At 40.1% G+C, this 17,209-nt stretch overlaps 1 protein-coding gene across 1 annotated transcript in view; it reads right to left on the minus strand.

Moving 5' to 3' along the window:
* ECT2L (epithelial cell transforming 2 like) overlaps window positions 1-17,209 on the minus strand; it is a 74,838-nt gene that overhangs the window by 41,391 nt on the left and 16,238 nt on the right. The window contains exons 4-5 of the mRNA XM_057311011.1: window positions 3,817-3,979; window positions 368-620 (exon numbers count right to left, since the gene is read on the minus strand). Of these exons, the coding sequence (XP_057166994.1) occupies window positions 368-620; window positions 3,817-3,979 (416 nt within the window). The remainder of the gene's footprint in view (window positions 1-367; window positions 621-3,816; window positions 3,980-17,209) is intronic.

Consider the following 17,209-nt stretch of genomic DNA (forward strand, 5'->3'; position numbering starts at 1 on the left):
GTTTCACTTCTCCCCCTCTGTCACCAATCCCATTTCTTCTGTCCTGAACCTATTCACTCGCTTTTGCCTGCACTCATAGTTCCCTCTCCTTGTTTGGTTTTTTTCATCTCATAAACCTGAGAGTAACCAGAGCAATAATGGAGGCACTGATATTTGACTTTCTGTATTTCATCTGAAATCTTTTTCTCTTATTCATTAACTTGAAATATACAGGGGGTCGGGCGGAGAGGGGGAATAGCTTGTCCCGAGTATACTGTACTCGGGATATTCCAGAAAGAGATAGCTATCCTCCTCTGTGGGAAACTGTATGTAAATCCATTTGTTTCTACGATAGTTGGGTACAATATCATTTTAAAATGCTACTCACTCTTACGTAGTAAAATTTTCTCCCAAATTATTTTTCTTAAGCCCTTTTCTCTTTGTCTCTCCTGCAGCTCCTCATCTTCTGCTTTGGGTTCATTCAGGGTCCCATAGATAGCAGTGGCTTCTCTTGGTATTAGCCAATCTAAGCTGGACACACAAGCAATGTAATGATGCTTCCAAGCACCATACTCATGATCCGTTGGCGTGTAGGGCAGGAACCACCCAAACCTAATGCATTTGGGCATCCATAAGCAGTCCTACAGAAAAAGAAATGAGAAAGATAAACTGCAAGAAAGTTTTAAGGACCGTTTCCTAGTAATAATGTTTCCAGGTAGGCAGATCATTTTTCTTTACATTGAGATTTCTGGTGCAGCTAACTTGTCATCTAAATTTGACACTAACAAATAAGAAGCATACCTTACTCCATACAAAATAGTCTTTGATGACAATATATGTTATATATGAATATATGTATTAGTCATCTTTGTACACGTGGTCCCATAGCATTTGGTTAACCCTAGATTCTGAGAATTCTGCTACTAGCAATAGTGTATCAGTTTGTTTCAGACCAAAGCTCCCACTGGGAACACCTTTGTTGCACTACATGATACTGCCAATAAACAACCAGCTTTGATATATGAAAACAGCAAAGTTCATGTGGTTTAATTGAATCAAGCATCTAGACAAAATACTATAAAACAATTAAGGAGTATAGTGCTATCAGTGCAACAAGGGCTCATGCAACCACAACCCCAAAGAAAAGGGAAACCCAAACAGGTAAGCCCAATATTTGGCATTACTTTTCACTTCAAGGCATTTGACAGTTCCAAAGTAAAGCTCAGGCTGAGAAGCAGAGCAGAAAGCTAAGGCTAATGACACGGAAGCTAAAAAGAATTTTGGGCATTCTCACAAGGAAGAGAGAAAACAAATTTAAATTCGGGGTTTTCCCTTAGCAGTAAGGCGAAAAGCCCTGGTAATCACACTAGGCTTTCAGCTGAGATCCTTATTAGTGAGGGTCAGGAATTAAACAAACTCTCACAAAGACTGAAACTAGTTTTAAAATATCTCCTTTTCTGATTGGACTTAAGTGATCTATTCCCAGCCTAACCAAATGCCAGAAGCAAAAACAAATTCTCTCAGGAGGAAGATAACATCATCCAGAGGCTCAAATTATTGCATCAGTATTTTATATCTAATATCTGGTAGTCAATCAAAAGTACCAGGCACACAAAAGGATAACAATTGTTTGTTTCTCCTTTTGTCTTTTATTATCTTTTATTAAGTAGAGAGAGACCCTCATGAGCCATATGTTGTAACTGTTAGGCACTAACTTAAAAAATAAACAACCCTATAATTAATATGTCTAAGAAGTTAAATAGCTAGGTGAAAAATTTTGGCCAAAATAATCAAATGAACATTCTAGACTGAAAAATAAAATAACTGAAATTTAAAACTCAATGGACTAGTTTAAAAGCAAATTAGAATCCAGCTAAGGAGATAATTAGTAAACAAAAAGCTAGAAACAAAATCCAGGCAGAAACACTGAAGGCCAAAAGGATGGAAAAGACACATAAGAGGACATGAAACTTGTGGGGGATGGTGAGTCAGTCTAACATGTAAATTGGAATCCCACAAGAAAAAGAGCAAAAACGGGGCAGAAGCAATATATAAGGAGATAGTCTGTGAGAACTTTTCAAAACTGGTAGACATTAAATCTCAAATTCAAAAATCACCACAAAACTTTACAAAACAGGAGAAAAACACACACACACACACTTCTGGGTACATCATAATAAAATTGTGGAAAACAGAAGACAAGACAGAGAAAAAAAATCCTAAAACCAGCTAGAGAAAATAAAAATATTACCATTAAAGGAACAACAATAAAACTTCTTACTTCTCAAAAAAAAAAAAAAAAAAAGAGGTTATGGAAGCCAGAGAACAATAGGAAAATTTCAAAGTTCTATAAAATTAACTGCCATCCTAGTGTTCAAATTCCCTGTGAAAACATCCTTCAAATATGAAGGTAAAATCAAGATATTTTCAGACAAAAATAAGAGAATCTCAGGAGCAAGTTGCACTAGAAAAAATATTCAAGAGAATTCGAAAGGAAAATGAACCCAAATGGAAACTCAGAGATGCAGGAAGGTATGAAAGGCAACGGAAAAGTGAATATGTGGTTACCTGTAAGTAAATATTGACTATATCAAAGAATAGTCTTGTGAGGGGTGTGTGTGTGTGTGTGTGTGTGTGTGTGTGTATATATATACATATATATATATATAAATTATGTTTGTGTATTTTGTGTGTGTGTATAAAATTAAAATATTTGACAACAGCGTTGAAACTGGGTGGGGAGAGGATTGAAGGGGAGTAGATAGAGTTAAAGGGTCCTAAAGTCCTTGCATTATCTCAGAAGTGGTTAAAAAAAAAAAGCCCTGGGATGAGTGCCGTAATCTTTAATATAGCCATGAGAGAACTGCTAAATAATTTATAATTAACAACCTAAAAAACATTTAAATACTCTAAAAGACAAAAAAAAAAAGAAAAGAAGAAACAAATAAAACACCTGGAACAAACAAAAAATACATAGTAAAATAGTGGATTTAAGCTTAAATATATCCGTAGGTACACAAATGTAAATGGAAAAATTACCCCAGCTAAAAGCCAAAGATTGCCAAATGTTAAAAAACGAGCACCAAGAACCATAATCCATTTACAAGACATATTCCTTAAAGATAAGGACATAGGTTGAAAGTAAAAAGTCAGAGAACAAGACATATGTAAACACTTCGCCCAGGTTCTTAAATGCTATAAACCCAGGGCTCATGGTTGGTTTTGCACGTGGCCTCTCCACAAAGAGCTAGGAACTTTCTGGGATCAGAAGCTCAATAGAGGCCCACCCTGGGAAGTTTGCTCACATTAAAGAAGTAAATTATTGACTTGTACTCAAAGTCTGTCTGCCATTACATTTTATTAAATCTTTAAGAAGAAAATGAGACAAATAGGCCAGAGGCAGAATTAATGGCAGAGGAGGTTGAAAATCTCTTCAACAGATGTCAGCCAAACAGGGATCAGAGGAGGCTGTGGCTGTATAACAATTTTCAAGGTGAGTTATCATGGGTAAAATAATATCCTATAATAACTAAAGCTTACCTAATTTCTCATGAAAAAGATAAAACGTTTAGCCAAGATAAAAGGTTTTCTAAATAATTAAATTGAGTAATTTAAAGATTATTAAAATTACATGAATTATTAGAGTAGCATATGTCACCTTACTTACAAAATAAATTATTGTATGTAATTTATCCCCATTTTTTCTCCGAAGGGTAAGTTAATTATGGTTCAAATACCCTCGGTTATTAGCTTCAGGGAAGGAAGCTACCCCCATTGCCTCATGACAGAATACAGCGGTATTTGGGCCCTATTATTGAGAAGTGACAAGTAACAAACCTGTTCAGTTAAAAACTTCCAGGGCCAGCTGACTTGTGCAGCCGCACACAAATCCTTTGGATTCAGAAAGGAAAAGATATACAGAGAAATGAAGCGTGGTAACACTGTAGAGAAATCCACTTTGGCCACTTGCGTCCTTTCTGAAAACCAGTCTTGGACAAACCTAAAAAAAAGACACAGAATGTAGTTCAGAACATTAGTATCTAAAACCGACTGAAAATCCAGTTTAAATATTGGTCCTTATTCTTTCTAGAATCTTCTAGCTATATAAAAAAATGAAATCTAAATAACATAGGGTTAGATTTTAAAAAATACTGTATCTAGGGGCGCCTGGGTGGCACAGCGGTTAAGCGTCTGCCTTCAGCTCAGGGCGTGATCCCGGCGTTATGGGATCGAGCCCCACATCAGTCTCCTCCGCTAGGAGCCTGCTTCTTCCTCTCCCACTCCCCCTGCTTGTGTTCCCTCTCTTGCTGGCTGTCTCTATCTCTGTCAAATAAATAAATAAAATCTTAAAAAAAAATACTGTATCTGCTTTCACTGATCCATTCTAAAGAGGAAGATGAATAATAAAAATATCTAAAATCCACAGGGAAAAAATGTGAAATTAACATAGTTATTTAAGCTGTAAATGTGGGTTTTCTTTTTTTTTTTTTACCCCAAATTCAATAAATCAGTATGTCCCATCAGCTCTACCAATACGTATCCCCAGATCCAACCACCTCTCTTCACATCCACTGCTGTCACTCTAGTGCAAAGCTTCTCCACCTTCCTCCCGCACAGCTGCAACAGTCCGGCCCAAGATAGTCTCCCTGCTTCTGCTGCTCTTCCCTGAGCCCATTCTCTACACAGCAGCCCAGGTGGTTTTTTAAAAATGTAAATTAGATAACATTACTCCTGCAACTAAAACCCTATGACTTCCTGGTACGATGAGAATAAAAACCTATAGAAGCTACTTCACATTTAGTGGTGAAATATTAATTCCTTCCCCCTAACATCAGGAACAAAGCAAGAATGTTCACTATTACCACTTCAATTTAACAGGTACTGGAGATCTTAGCCATTTCAACAAAGCAGGAAAAAAAAATAAAAAAATATACATATTGGAAAGGAAACAGTAAAACTGTCTCAATTCATATATGTGGAATCAACAAAACAGTGATTAAGAACAACTCAGGAATCTACAAAACAACCATTTAAATTGTTGAACTTGTTAGTTTAAATTGTTATGATTTTCTTTGATCTTTTTCATGTTTATCAGATCTATAGCAATATTCCCTTTTTCATTCCTGATATTGGCAATTTGTGTTTTCTCTTTTTTTGCTTAGTTATTCTTGCTAGGAGTTTATCAATTCTACTATTTATAAAACAAAACAAAACCAAAACCAAAACCCAGCTTTGGTTTTCATAGATGTTCTCTATTCATTTTCTCTTTTATTGATATCCGCTCTTCATCATTTCTTTCCTTCTACTTAGTTTGGAAGTAATTTGCTATTTTTTTCTAGTTATTTGAGGTGGAAATTTAGATAATTAATTTCAACCCCCCCTTCTTTTCTTTTCTAATATAAAAAATGAAATTATATATTTTCCTCTAAGCTGTGCTTTAACTACATCCCATATGTGTTGCATTTTCATTATCAATTTGAAATATTCTGATTTCCCTTGTGATTTCTTCTTTGGCCACAAGTTATTTATAAGTGAGTTAATTTCCAAATATTTTGGGATTGTTTAGATATTTTATATTTTTTAACCTCAAATTTTATTGCATTGTTGTTAATATACTTAGATTTTAACAGTTTTGAAATGTACTGAGTCTTATTTTTTGGACTAGGAAATTATGTAACTTGGTGAAAGTTATTTTGCTCACAAAAACAGATATTTGGAAGTTGTTGGGTTTAGTTTTCTATAAATATTAGGTCAAGGTGGTTGAGAAGATTGCTCATTCTATATTCTTACTGATTTTTTGTATAATTGTTCTATTATAATTCAGTCAGTTTTGTTTCATGCGATTTGAAATGGTATTATTTGGTACATACATATTTATAATTATTATGACTTCTTGATGAATTGATCCTTTTCTCTTTATAAAATGTCCCTCGCTATCTTTCTGGTAATATTCCTTGTCTTGAATTCCATTAATAATGCCATCCTACTTTTATATGCTTGGTATTTGTATGGTATATCTTCTCCTATGCTTTTACTTTTAACCAATTGATGTCTTTATATTTACAGTGTATCCTTTGTGGTCAGTATACAGTTTGATCTTGTTTTTTGTTTTTTTGTTTAGTTTTGTTTTGTTTTAAAGCTCATTTGACCATCACTGCCTTTTATTTGAGGGTTTAGTCCACTTATATTTCATATAATTATTGATATGGTTGAATCCAGGTCTTGATTTTGTTATTTGTTTTTTTGTTTTTCCCATGTGTTTTATGAAAATTTATTCCTTCTCTCTTGCTTTGATTGGAGATCATGAATTTTTTTGTATTCCATTTCACTTCTTTATTGGCTTTTAAGCATACCTCTTGCATTATGCAATTAAGTTGTTGCTAGGAAGTGCAATATGCATCTTTGGCATTTCATAGTCTATTTGGAGTGAATATTCATATAAAATTAAAGAGCAGTGCAATGGTATAGTTCTTGCCATCCTTTATGCTTTTGTCACAGTACTGTACCTACTTATGTTATAAGCCCCATAATACACTGGTTTTGCTTTAAACAGTCGTATATGTTTAAAATAACTGCAAAATTTTATGGGTTTCCACACATTACCACTTCCTGCTTGTAAAGCCAAGTTTCCGTCTGGTATCAATTTCCTTAGCCTGAAGAATTTCTTTTAGCATTTCTTTATTGCACATCTTCTGACAACAGATTTTATCAGTTTCCTTTTATCAGAAAATATATTTATTTCAGCTTAATATTTGTAGTACTATTATGACCTGCCTTAATCAATTTTAATAATTATCATCTTGTAGCCAGTCTTGTTTCTGCTATATCGTCTTCTCCTCCTTCTCCTCCTCCTCTCCCTTCTCCTCCCTTTCCTTCTTCCTTCACTCCTATTTTATTTTAAAGCAAGTCTAAGACATCATATCACTGCATTCATCCGACCTACTTAAATGCGTTGTACTTTCATTATCATTCAATTTGAAATATTCTAATTTTCCTTGTGATTTCTTCTTTGATATTTCAGTGTGCCTCAGTAAACAATAAGAACATTTTTAAAAAACATATACTAACCATCATCATGCCTAAACAAATTCAACAATTTCTTAATGTGATATCTATTTTAAAAATTTTTAAAGATTTATTTATTTTGAGAGAGAGAGAGAGAGCACGAGCACATAGGGGGAGGAGCAGAGGGAGAGGGGAAGCAGACCCCCGCTGAGCAGAGAGCCTGACTTGGGGCTCCATCTCACCAACCAGAGATCACGACCTGAGCTGAAACCAAGAGTCAGTTGCTCAACTGCTCAACTGACTGAGCCACCAAGGCTCCAGTGTGATATCTAGTTTAAAAACTTTTTAAAAATTATGGCATCCATTAAGAAAACTTCTTTTGTTTTTTTTTAAAGATTTTATTTATTTGAGAGAGAGAGAGAGCATGAGCAGGGAGGAGGGTAGAGGGAGAAGTAGACTGAGCAAGGAGCACAATGAGGGACTTGATCCCAGGGTCCTGGGATCATGACCTGAGCCAAAGGCAGCCGCTTAACTCACTGAGCCACCCAAGCACCCCCATTAAGAAAACTTCTTACATTACTCTGCACATGCCTCCTAAACACAAATGGATCTTGAGTGAATAAAAAATCCAAGGCTCCACCAAAGCAATCACCTTGGGGGCTATATAGGCCTTAGACAAAAGAGACATTTTATGGCTCATGAAAGATACGCGGCTGGCCCTGTAGCCACCAATTACAAAAAAAGAGATACTTAATACCTGATTGCCCTTTTTAGGTATTGGCAATAAGCATCTGTTATAGTCCCAAACCACCAAATAAGTCATCATATTTGAATAAGAATCACTAGAACATCAAAATTTGGAAGTAATCCACATATTGGTAAGTCAAACTCTTCCCTGAACCCCTAATCTCCTCCAAACTCAGTAAAATTACGGATGTTTGTGGCCAATCTCACAGCTGATTGGAAACTCTGGCAATAGGTATTTACCAGAAGTCCTTCCTTTCAAGCCCTTGGGACTATAGAACTATTTCTCAGTGCTAAGTGGCTACTGGTGCCCTGTTACTAGGTCCTAATGGACACAGATAAACTCACTGAAAGAAAAGTCCTATTTCTGAAGAACTCTCATTCTGCAATGTCTCTTCTCTGACTCTCTCTGACCTCTAAACGCATAACCTAAATTCCCGCAGGGGGTGTCAAGCCCCAGAAAGTTCCAGTGTGAAATGAAAATGACACCTCCAAGTAGGGACAAAAAAGAGCTTAGTTACCTTCATAAACAAGTTGCTGAACACCCATGAGACCCAGAGACAGTCTTCACCACTAATTTACCCAAACTGCTGGCCTAACTGGGGCCTCATCTATAAATCTTGGGAGAAGGAAAAAATTCTATCTTGTAACAGAACACCAATTAATAATACATGTAGAAGCGATTAAGAAGTTAGAAAATGAGCACTTGGCAGCTATCGCAGTAATAATTACGTCAGAAGGGAATCATCAATGGAGACTAAAACTAGTGGGTGAAAATCTGATGAACAGGGTATTTGCATAGATTCCAATACCTTTAAATTAATTTAAAATTAATCACTCAAAGATTTTTTAGTTACCTATTAATTATTAACAAAATACTTAATAATGAATCCTCTTAACCAAATGATAAGTCAACATCACGAGCCATGGTACAAACTGACGCAGTATGCCCCCGTGTGATCTGCCGAGAACACAGTGTCCCTTCTGTGTTATTCTTGTCAAGAACGCATAACCGGAACGTAAGCTTGAGGAAGTATCAGCCAACCGCAAACTGAAGGTCATTCAACAAAGTAGGTCCATACTCTTCAAAAGTGTTAAGTAATAAAAGACAAGGAAAAACTAAGAAACTGCTCCACATCGAGGTGGATATAGAGACATGAAAATTCAATACAATAGAACACCCTGGACTGGATTCTGGACTGAGAAGGAAAGGATGATTATAAAGGAAGGTGTTGGAACAATCAGGAATACTCAAATGGAGTCTGTGGATTAGATCACAGTACTGTATCAGTGCTGACTTATTGATATTGGAGGATGTACTTTGATTTTTCAGCAGAATGTCCTTGTTTTTTTTTGGAAACCGAGATGCTTAGTGTGATGCTTAGCATCATGTTTGCAACATATTCTCATATGATTCAGAATAACAGACGAAAGAGTAAAGTGTTAACAGTGGAGGAATCCAGGTGAAAAGTATAAAGGAATTATTTGCACTATTTTTGCAATTTTTCTACAAGTTAAGATTTATTGCAAAATAAAAAGGGTTTTTTGTTTTGTTTTGGTTTGGGTTTTTTTTTTTAAGATTTTATTTATTCATTCAACAGAGAGAGAGACAGCCAGTGAGAGAAGGAACACAAGCAGGGGGAGTGGGAGAGGAAGAAGCAGGCTCCCAGTGGAGGAGCCTGATGCGGGGCTCGATCCTAGAACGCTGGGATCACACCCTGAGCTGAAGGCAGAAGCTTAATGACTGAGCCACCCAGGCGCCCCTGGTTTTGGTTTTTTAAAGAAAAGGCTACCTGCTTTGTCTGCAAGGTTTAATGACTGCCTATTATTTTGTGTGTTTCTACTCCTCTGACTTTATTTTAGGTCACTGCTTTTTCTTGATCCCTGTCCATGCAGCTATATCACAATCTGAGATAAAACAGAGTGGTTTAAAATGAACTTATTGAACAGCCCGCCTCCAAGCTTGTCCTACCATAGGGTCCTCCCTCAGACCTAGGAGGTCATACAGAGCTTCCTTACATCTTATAATTATTCTTCTATCATGTAGTTCTTTATATTAAACTTTCCATTAAAAGTAAATAAATAAAATGAACTTGTTGGATCTCAGTCATATGTGGAATTTAAGAAAGAACACAGAGACACATGGGTGGTGCAGTCGGTTAAGTGTCTGACTCTTGGTTTCTGCCTGGGTCGTGGTCTCAGGGTCATGCGATCAAGACCGACATTGGGCTCCACGCTCAGCACAGAGTCTGCTGGGTTTCTCTCTCCCTTCCCTTCTCCCTCTGCCCTTCCTCCCACTCACTCTACCTAAAATAAAAAAAAAAAAAGAAAAAGAAAGAAAACAGATGAACATATGGGAAGGGGGAAAAGAAAAAAAAAGAGAGGGAAACAAGCATAAGTGACTCTTGAGGATAGACAACAAACTGAAGGTTGATGGAAGGAGGCATGGGGGATGGGCTAGATGGGGATGAGTATTAAAGAGGGCACTTGTGATGAGCACTGGGTGTTGTATGTAAGAGAGTAATCACTGAACTCTACTCCAGAAACCAGTATTGCACTGTATGTTAACTAACAAAATTTAAATAAAAATAAATAAAATGAATCTGTTGGGAAAAAATAAATGAAATGAGCCTGTTGGCATGCAGTCGAGGGAGTGTGTGTGTGTGTGTGTGTGTGTGTGTGTGTGTGTAACCAGGAGGGCAAAGAACAGGGCTGTGGATATACTGGCAGCATATAGTAGCCACAGATGAAAGTATCACAAGGGGATCCTCTCATCGTTAATAGATTAACATTCAAGCTGCATGAGGCTGTGACACCACCAAGAACAGTTAATCCCACTGGATCACTGACCTAACTCCCTAGGGTCCCAGGCAGGCTCCTTTCACTGGCCCATGCTCTCATTTAGAATTATAAAACAGACCCATAAAATAAGGTGCAAAACAAAAATGTTTTCTGCCTCCTTTTCAAAGATGGGTCTTGGTATCTTGAGTTTTCATTCCCACCCCACAGCTCTACTGTTCCATTCCAACCAAGCAAAGGAGAAGAACTAAATCTGAGTTGCTTTTTATTTATTGAATTTTTAAAAGATTTTATTTTTTTATTTTTATTTTTTTTTAAGATTTTATTTTTATTTATTCGACAGAGATAGAGACAGCCAGCGAGAGAGGGAACACAAGCAGGGGGAGTGGGAGAGGAAGAAGCAGGCTCACGGCGGAGAAGCCTGATGTGGGGCTCGATCCCATAACGCCGGGATCACACCCTGAGCTGAAGGCAGACGCTTAACTGCTGTGCCACCCAGGCGCCCCTAAAAGATTTTACTTTTAAGCAATCTGTACACCCAGCGTGGGGCCCGAACTCAACAACCCTGAGATCAAGAGTCACATACTCTACCGACTGAGCCAGCAGCCACTCCGAGAATACTTTTTAAAGTGGACCTCAATTCTACATGTTTTATATTTGTTCCTACTCTGCACTGTTACAAAGACACATTCAAGTATAATGAATCTTAAGAAAGAAGGAAAATGCTTCAGTCACATTAAAAAATATATATATACACACACACATATATATATATATATTAGTACCCAAGCAGCAGAACTAGGGTAGTTTGTGGTAATGACATTGTGGCTCATTGCATTTTAGCTAATGTTACAAAGTAAGAAATCCGTGAAGAGAAATAAAAACATGTAAGGAGACAATGAACAAAATGTGCTTTGCTCCTTTATTGTGACAAGGATAGCTTCATTTAAATAATTCATGACACTACTCTGCAGCGTGCTACTGAATGTACGATGTGTACTTTGCAAAAATAACAAGGCTTAGTAATACGGAACTTGAATCTAATTCTCGGCTCTTACATTTCTGATAAGAACTAGAAAGAAGCTGCCCAAATTGTGATGAAAATGACCGGGAGGAGAACTCGCAGAGGTGGCCGAGAGGGGCCAGTCGAGTCGGCTGAGGTCCCTGTTTTCTTGTCGCCTGGGCAGCCCCCGTGGTCTTGTCTGGGGGCTTTACACACACCATCTGGCGTGGCCGGGGCCTGTAGTGGGTGGGTTTCCACATGGATGCCAGCGTCGCACAGAATGATGACTAGGTTTGGGGAACAAAGCCAGTGGGGAACCATGTGCTGTAGTCTTCAGTGAAGGAGAGAGCAAAGCTGGGTGTGGGGAAAGCAACAAGGAAGGGTGATTGGAGAGTGTTTTTAAAAAGATTTTAAAATAATTTGTATGTTCTGATTCATAGTTACATGGAGGCACAGAAGCATAAAAAGTAGAAGGTTCTATCTTGGTGGTGCGATTATGGGTGATTGATATTCTACTCTTTTTGCCTATTCACATTTTCCGATGCTTCCCCAAAAGCCTGGTATTATTACTGAATAGATAGAGAAGGCCCTAGGCTTCCACACATGTTGTCCCGGCCATGTGGCTCAACATCCTCCAAGTCTCTGCTTGTCTAACCTCCCAGGCATCCTTCAGACTCCAGCCAAAATGCCAGATCCTCAGGGAAGGCGGCGGCCCTGATCCCCTGGACTGGGTGAGGTCGCCTTACCTTTCCTTTGTCACTTAGCACCATTGTAGCTATTTATTTGATACCTATTGCGCTGGCCAAGCCTGCTTGGATTGTGGGAAATAAAGGAAGAGGCATGTGCACAGACTTGTCATTGTTATAAAAGTGCTGTATGACTTCCCCTGTATGACCCAGATGGTATAACTTATGGCCAGTGAAGCAATATGGTGCTGGGGAAGGAGCAAGAAATCGTATCTGGAACCAGCATGCTAGATCTGTTACGTGGCTAGTGGAAAGCTGTTTTTGCAACAATATAGGTGACCATACAAGGTAATGATAGTTTATTTTAGGGTGATATTCCTGGAATACTGACAGAATCCCTCCACCTCCCCAGCAGGCTGACCATTCCCACTGCCCAAACACTTGCCTGTGGGAGGCAGCTACCCCACTCCCTCAGCTCTCCAGATCCTTCCTGCCTTCTCCTATCCTTTGCTGAAACCAGTATCCCTTACACTCTGTGTGCGCTCTAATGTAATCTAAGCATGAGTTTTGTGTTTCCATTCTTGCGGAGGCTCAAACTCAATCCATCTTGGGGCTCACTCACTATTTACAGTCTTTCTCTTCCACTGGACTACGAGCTGTGGGAAAAGAAGGCACAGTGGTCGTCTTGTTCGCTGCTCTGTCCCCAGCACCTGGTATGGTGCTTCTAACTTGGTGGGGGCGAAATAAATATGTGTATGTTAGAATGAAGAATGAAAAAAATAATAAAAATAGAAGTTCACTGCTTATCTTAAATTCCTCTTCATTCTAACAATTACCACCGATGTAGTGGCCCAAAGCAGTGCACTCTTAGTTTCCCAGAGTTGTGGGGGTCAGAAGTCTGAAGTCAGTTGCACTGGGCTACATGTTGGCAGGGCTGGCTCCCTCTGGAGGCTCGAGGGCAGAATCTGCCTCCTTGTCTCCTTCAGGTTCTAGAAGCTGCCTGCCTTCCTTGGCTCATGGCCTCTTGTTTCATCTTCAAAGCCAGCAGCATAGTCTTCACACGTCTCCATCTCTCCCACTGCTCCCGAAATCACGTTGTCTTCTGACTGTCATGCCTCTTGCATCCCATGCATGGACGGTTGTGGTTATGCTGAGCCCCAGTGTTGCAGGATAATGTCCCTGTCTCAGAATCCTTAATAACATCTGCAAAATGCCTTTGCCCCGTAAGGTATCATCCACACTTTCCAGGGATGACGGTGTGGACATACGTGGAGGCTACTATTGAGTCTACCACACTGCTCTAACTTCCGACACAGGGAAAACACTCCCAGATACTTACAGAGGTGCTACGTTGTGCTGTCACACGGCCGGTGAGAGGCATGGACGTTCCCTTGTCCTCTTTTACGACAAGGTTTGTTCCACTAAAATATGAACTTCAGGGGGCAGGAATCTTTTACACACTGTTTAGTGTTGAATCCCATGCACCCAGAATTGTGCTTGGCACACAGTAGGCACTCAGTAAACATTTGTTGAATGCTGGATGGGCAGACAATACTCTTTTGCCACCCATTATTTACTTCCCCTTCTTTAGGTGAAATAACCTCACTTTCTCCATGGTGGTCCATGTGGTTCTATAGAAGCTGACTCCATTCTTGGCTCCAAAAAGCATATGATCAAGGCTAATTCAATTCATCTGAGTCAATCTCCTGGCCACTGCAATGGGCAGAAGTGGGCATGGACCTAGACTAGTCCAACCGGAGTGACGCGCAAGCAAAGGGATTCATTTCATTTCTGTACACAACTGAGGAAACATAATGATGAAGCCATGACCACCAAAGGCAGAGAAAAAGAACAGAAAGAATCAAGTCATTGGCTTAATTACTGAACCTCTGAATTGAGCTTCAACTGCATCCAAACCTACTCTGGATTTTTCAGTTATACAGAGGGAAGCATTTCCTATATTATGGGCGTTAACCTTAGGGTTACTTACAATGATACATTTGAAAATGACTTGTCAGTGCCAGAGAAAGGTGAGAAAGGGCATCTGCAGAAACTGACCAGGTAATTTTCATGGAGAATAGAAGGGGCGGGGCACTCATGCAGTCTGTGCTCCTGCCTGTAGAAGCGAGACGTGGAAGAAGCCGTGGAGCCTTCAGGTCACCCAGGCCCTGGGTCTCACACTTGGCCATGTGTCACATCACTCGGATTTTTGAGCCCCATCCTGATGGGTTGAGCCAAAATCTCTGTGGCTGGGGCTCCGAGTCTGTGTTTTTACAAACTCCAAGTTTTTCTAATGGGCCCAGCCCTTCTCAGTGTCGGTGACCTTGACCTCCCACGGCAGCAGACCTTGATGCTCAGGCCAAGTCAAGTATAAAGCACTGGCTGTCTGTGTGGTGCTCTGAGGAGTAGATGTAGCTCCTTTTTGAGGCCCTGAGCTGATGAAATCCTGAGACACTGCGTGAGAGTCTAGTAGGCTGCCTCCTACGTATGAAGAGCATCAGCTGACCGCTAAATGCATCTTGTTTTTCTAAATGTAGCTGATTCACAGCTAAATTCTGAAGAGTGGATATGATCAGAGAAGGTACGACTAGATAAACAGACCATTTTAAAACCATTTATCTGCCTTTCACTTCAGCTATAAGGAATTTCAGGGCAACTCCAGGGTTAGTGAATTCAAGGACTCAATGACGTCATCAAGGGCCAAGGCTCTTCCGTATTTTCACTTTGCCTCCTCGGTAGTTCGCTCTGGCCTTTAGGCCTGTCCCCTGAGGTGATCTCCAAACGACTCCTGTGAGGACTGCTCCTCACAGAAATCACAAGATGAAAAGGGGCATGTCCCTTCCTCAAGCCCCTATTTAAGTCCCTTTGAACGTGAAGAAAACTGTCCCAGAAGCTCTCTAGCAGCCACTCCCGATGTCTCCTTGGGCAGAATTAGTATCTACACGCCCTTTCGTAATCCAGACACCCCCATGGGGCTGGAATCATCGTGATTCTGTCCCAGCCTGACTCACCCTTGGTGGGGCAGTGACAAGCCGCCTCTCAGACACACACTGCCTGGGGGGAAAGGGCTTCGTCAGGAATGTGGAGAAGAAACAGGGAATGGTGTGGGCAGGCGGGTAATCCACAGTGTGCCCCTGAAGCGGGCACTGAAGAAGGAAAAGGTCTACCTACCGCTGGAGAGTCCGATCTGCCCGACCTTCACAGACGCCTGCCCCTTTACTGCAGAGCCCTTGTTTATCTCCGTCCTTGCTCCCCTTTGCCCTGGAGATACGACCTGCAGGTATTTCTTAAACGGGTCAATGTGGCTTTACGATCTGGGAGTGTAACTCTTACTCTTTTTTTCTTTATATGTATACTTTTCTTAGCGGTTGCTATCCATTTTCTTTCCTGGATTAGCTTAGAATCAGTTTCCCAAGGTCCATAAGAATATCCTATTTGGGAATTTGTACTAGGATGGAATTGAACTTGAAGATTAATTTAGAGAGAATCGGCATCTCCAAACATGGCAGATCAATCTACTCAGGGTTGTTGTTGTTTAACTATCCTTTAACACAAACTTACAATTTTCTTAGTAAAGGTCTTGCACGTCTCTTTTTAGTTTTATGCAACAGACATTGGGAGGCGGAGCTGAGAGAAGGTGGGATGAGGAGGGGGCGCAGGTAGGCCTGCCAGCCCAGGAAACACTGTTTGAATCCAAGGATCCGGCCCAGCCTGAAACTAGACAAATCTTAAGCCAATACATTCCCATTTCTTCCTAAGCTGGTTTGAATTCCATTCCTGTTATTTGCACTTGAAAGCATTCTGACCATGACATCAAAAGTAATACATGGAGAGAGCAGGAGGAAAGGTGACCAACACCCACGGAATGTTTACTGTGCACTGGGGGCATTCTACTTCTGTTTCTCCTGTCGCCCTTCTGGACATTTCCTAAAGCGATTCTTAAATACAGAACAGACACAAATGTTCTCTTAAAATCTGTCTCCATTTTCCAATGATGTATCTGTGAATTTGACTCCTCCTATGCAGAGAAGTCTTGGTAGCTAAAAGGATTCTCGGTAGACGTGGAAGCTAATATTATGTACTTTATAAATTGGCTGTTAGTATTAATTATCAGGGCTGCTGCATTTGGGATACGGTGCAATGAACAGCTTCAAGAGGTGACATTAACACAGATGACAGTGTGAAACGCCACCCTTGGGTATTGTTAATGTGCATAATTCCTTTTGGAATTGGTTTATAGAAATCTCGAGTCAATTAATTAACCAAAAGTCTTGAATGAAGCAAAATATTAGTAATCTCCCATATTTGGGAACTTATAATATCTTGAAAAGTTTCTTCCTCCCAGAGAACTACACATGAAAAATTTTTTTCGGATTATTTTTTTGTTATTCTTGTCCTTTGGACTATTGTAGACATCATCCATCCAAGAAGCATTTACTGAGTGGCTACTGTGTACCTGCAATGGCCCTATGAGTTAGGGACACAAAGAATCCCCAGAAACAGTTCTCGCCCTCACAGAGCAGGAGTCTATGGAGCAGGCAGAGAGCAGATCGGCAAGTTCTGTACGCAGCATGGTGCGGGGCGGTGCTAAGTGCTGTAAAGACAAGCTGAACATTATCGAGTGTGGCACCACCGTCGTAGAGACTGGTACCACTTGCAAAACGGGGCGTGAGAAGCTCAAGTGCACAGGCTTTGCCTAGCAGAAGCCGATGACCTTCCCACCAGCTACACTCCCTCTGTCCCCGTCCCCACCCAATAAAACAGCTCTGGGCTTTGGGTTTCTCCTACTCCAAGGATTTTCCTTCTTTGCTTCATCCACCTCTAAATAAACTGCCCCAATGACAAATTACGGTTGTCCGCAACCACCTGCTTTGTGTGAAGGAGCCTGTCCAAAATACGGGGCTGAGCAGAGGGAAGAGTCAGGATGACCCAGATTTCCAGACTCATCTTGGAGATTTAGGTGCGTTCGAGTGCGCCCCTCTACGGTCTGCTG

Source organism: Ursus arctos, unplaced genomic scaffold, assembly GCF_023065955.2.
Source record: "Ursus arctos isolate Adak ecotype North America unplaced genomic scaffold, UrsArc2.0 scaffold_13, whole genome shotgun sequence".
In the NCBI taxonomy this organism is placed as follows: Eukaryota; Metazoa; Chordata; class Mammalia; order Carnivora; family Ursidae; genus Ursus; species Ursus arctos.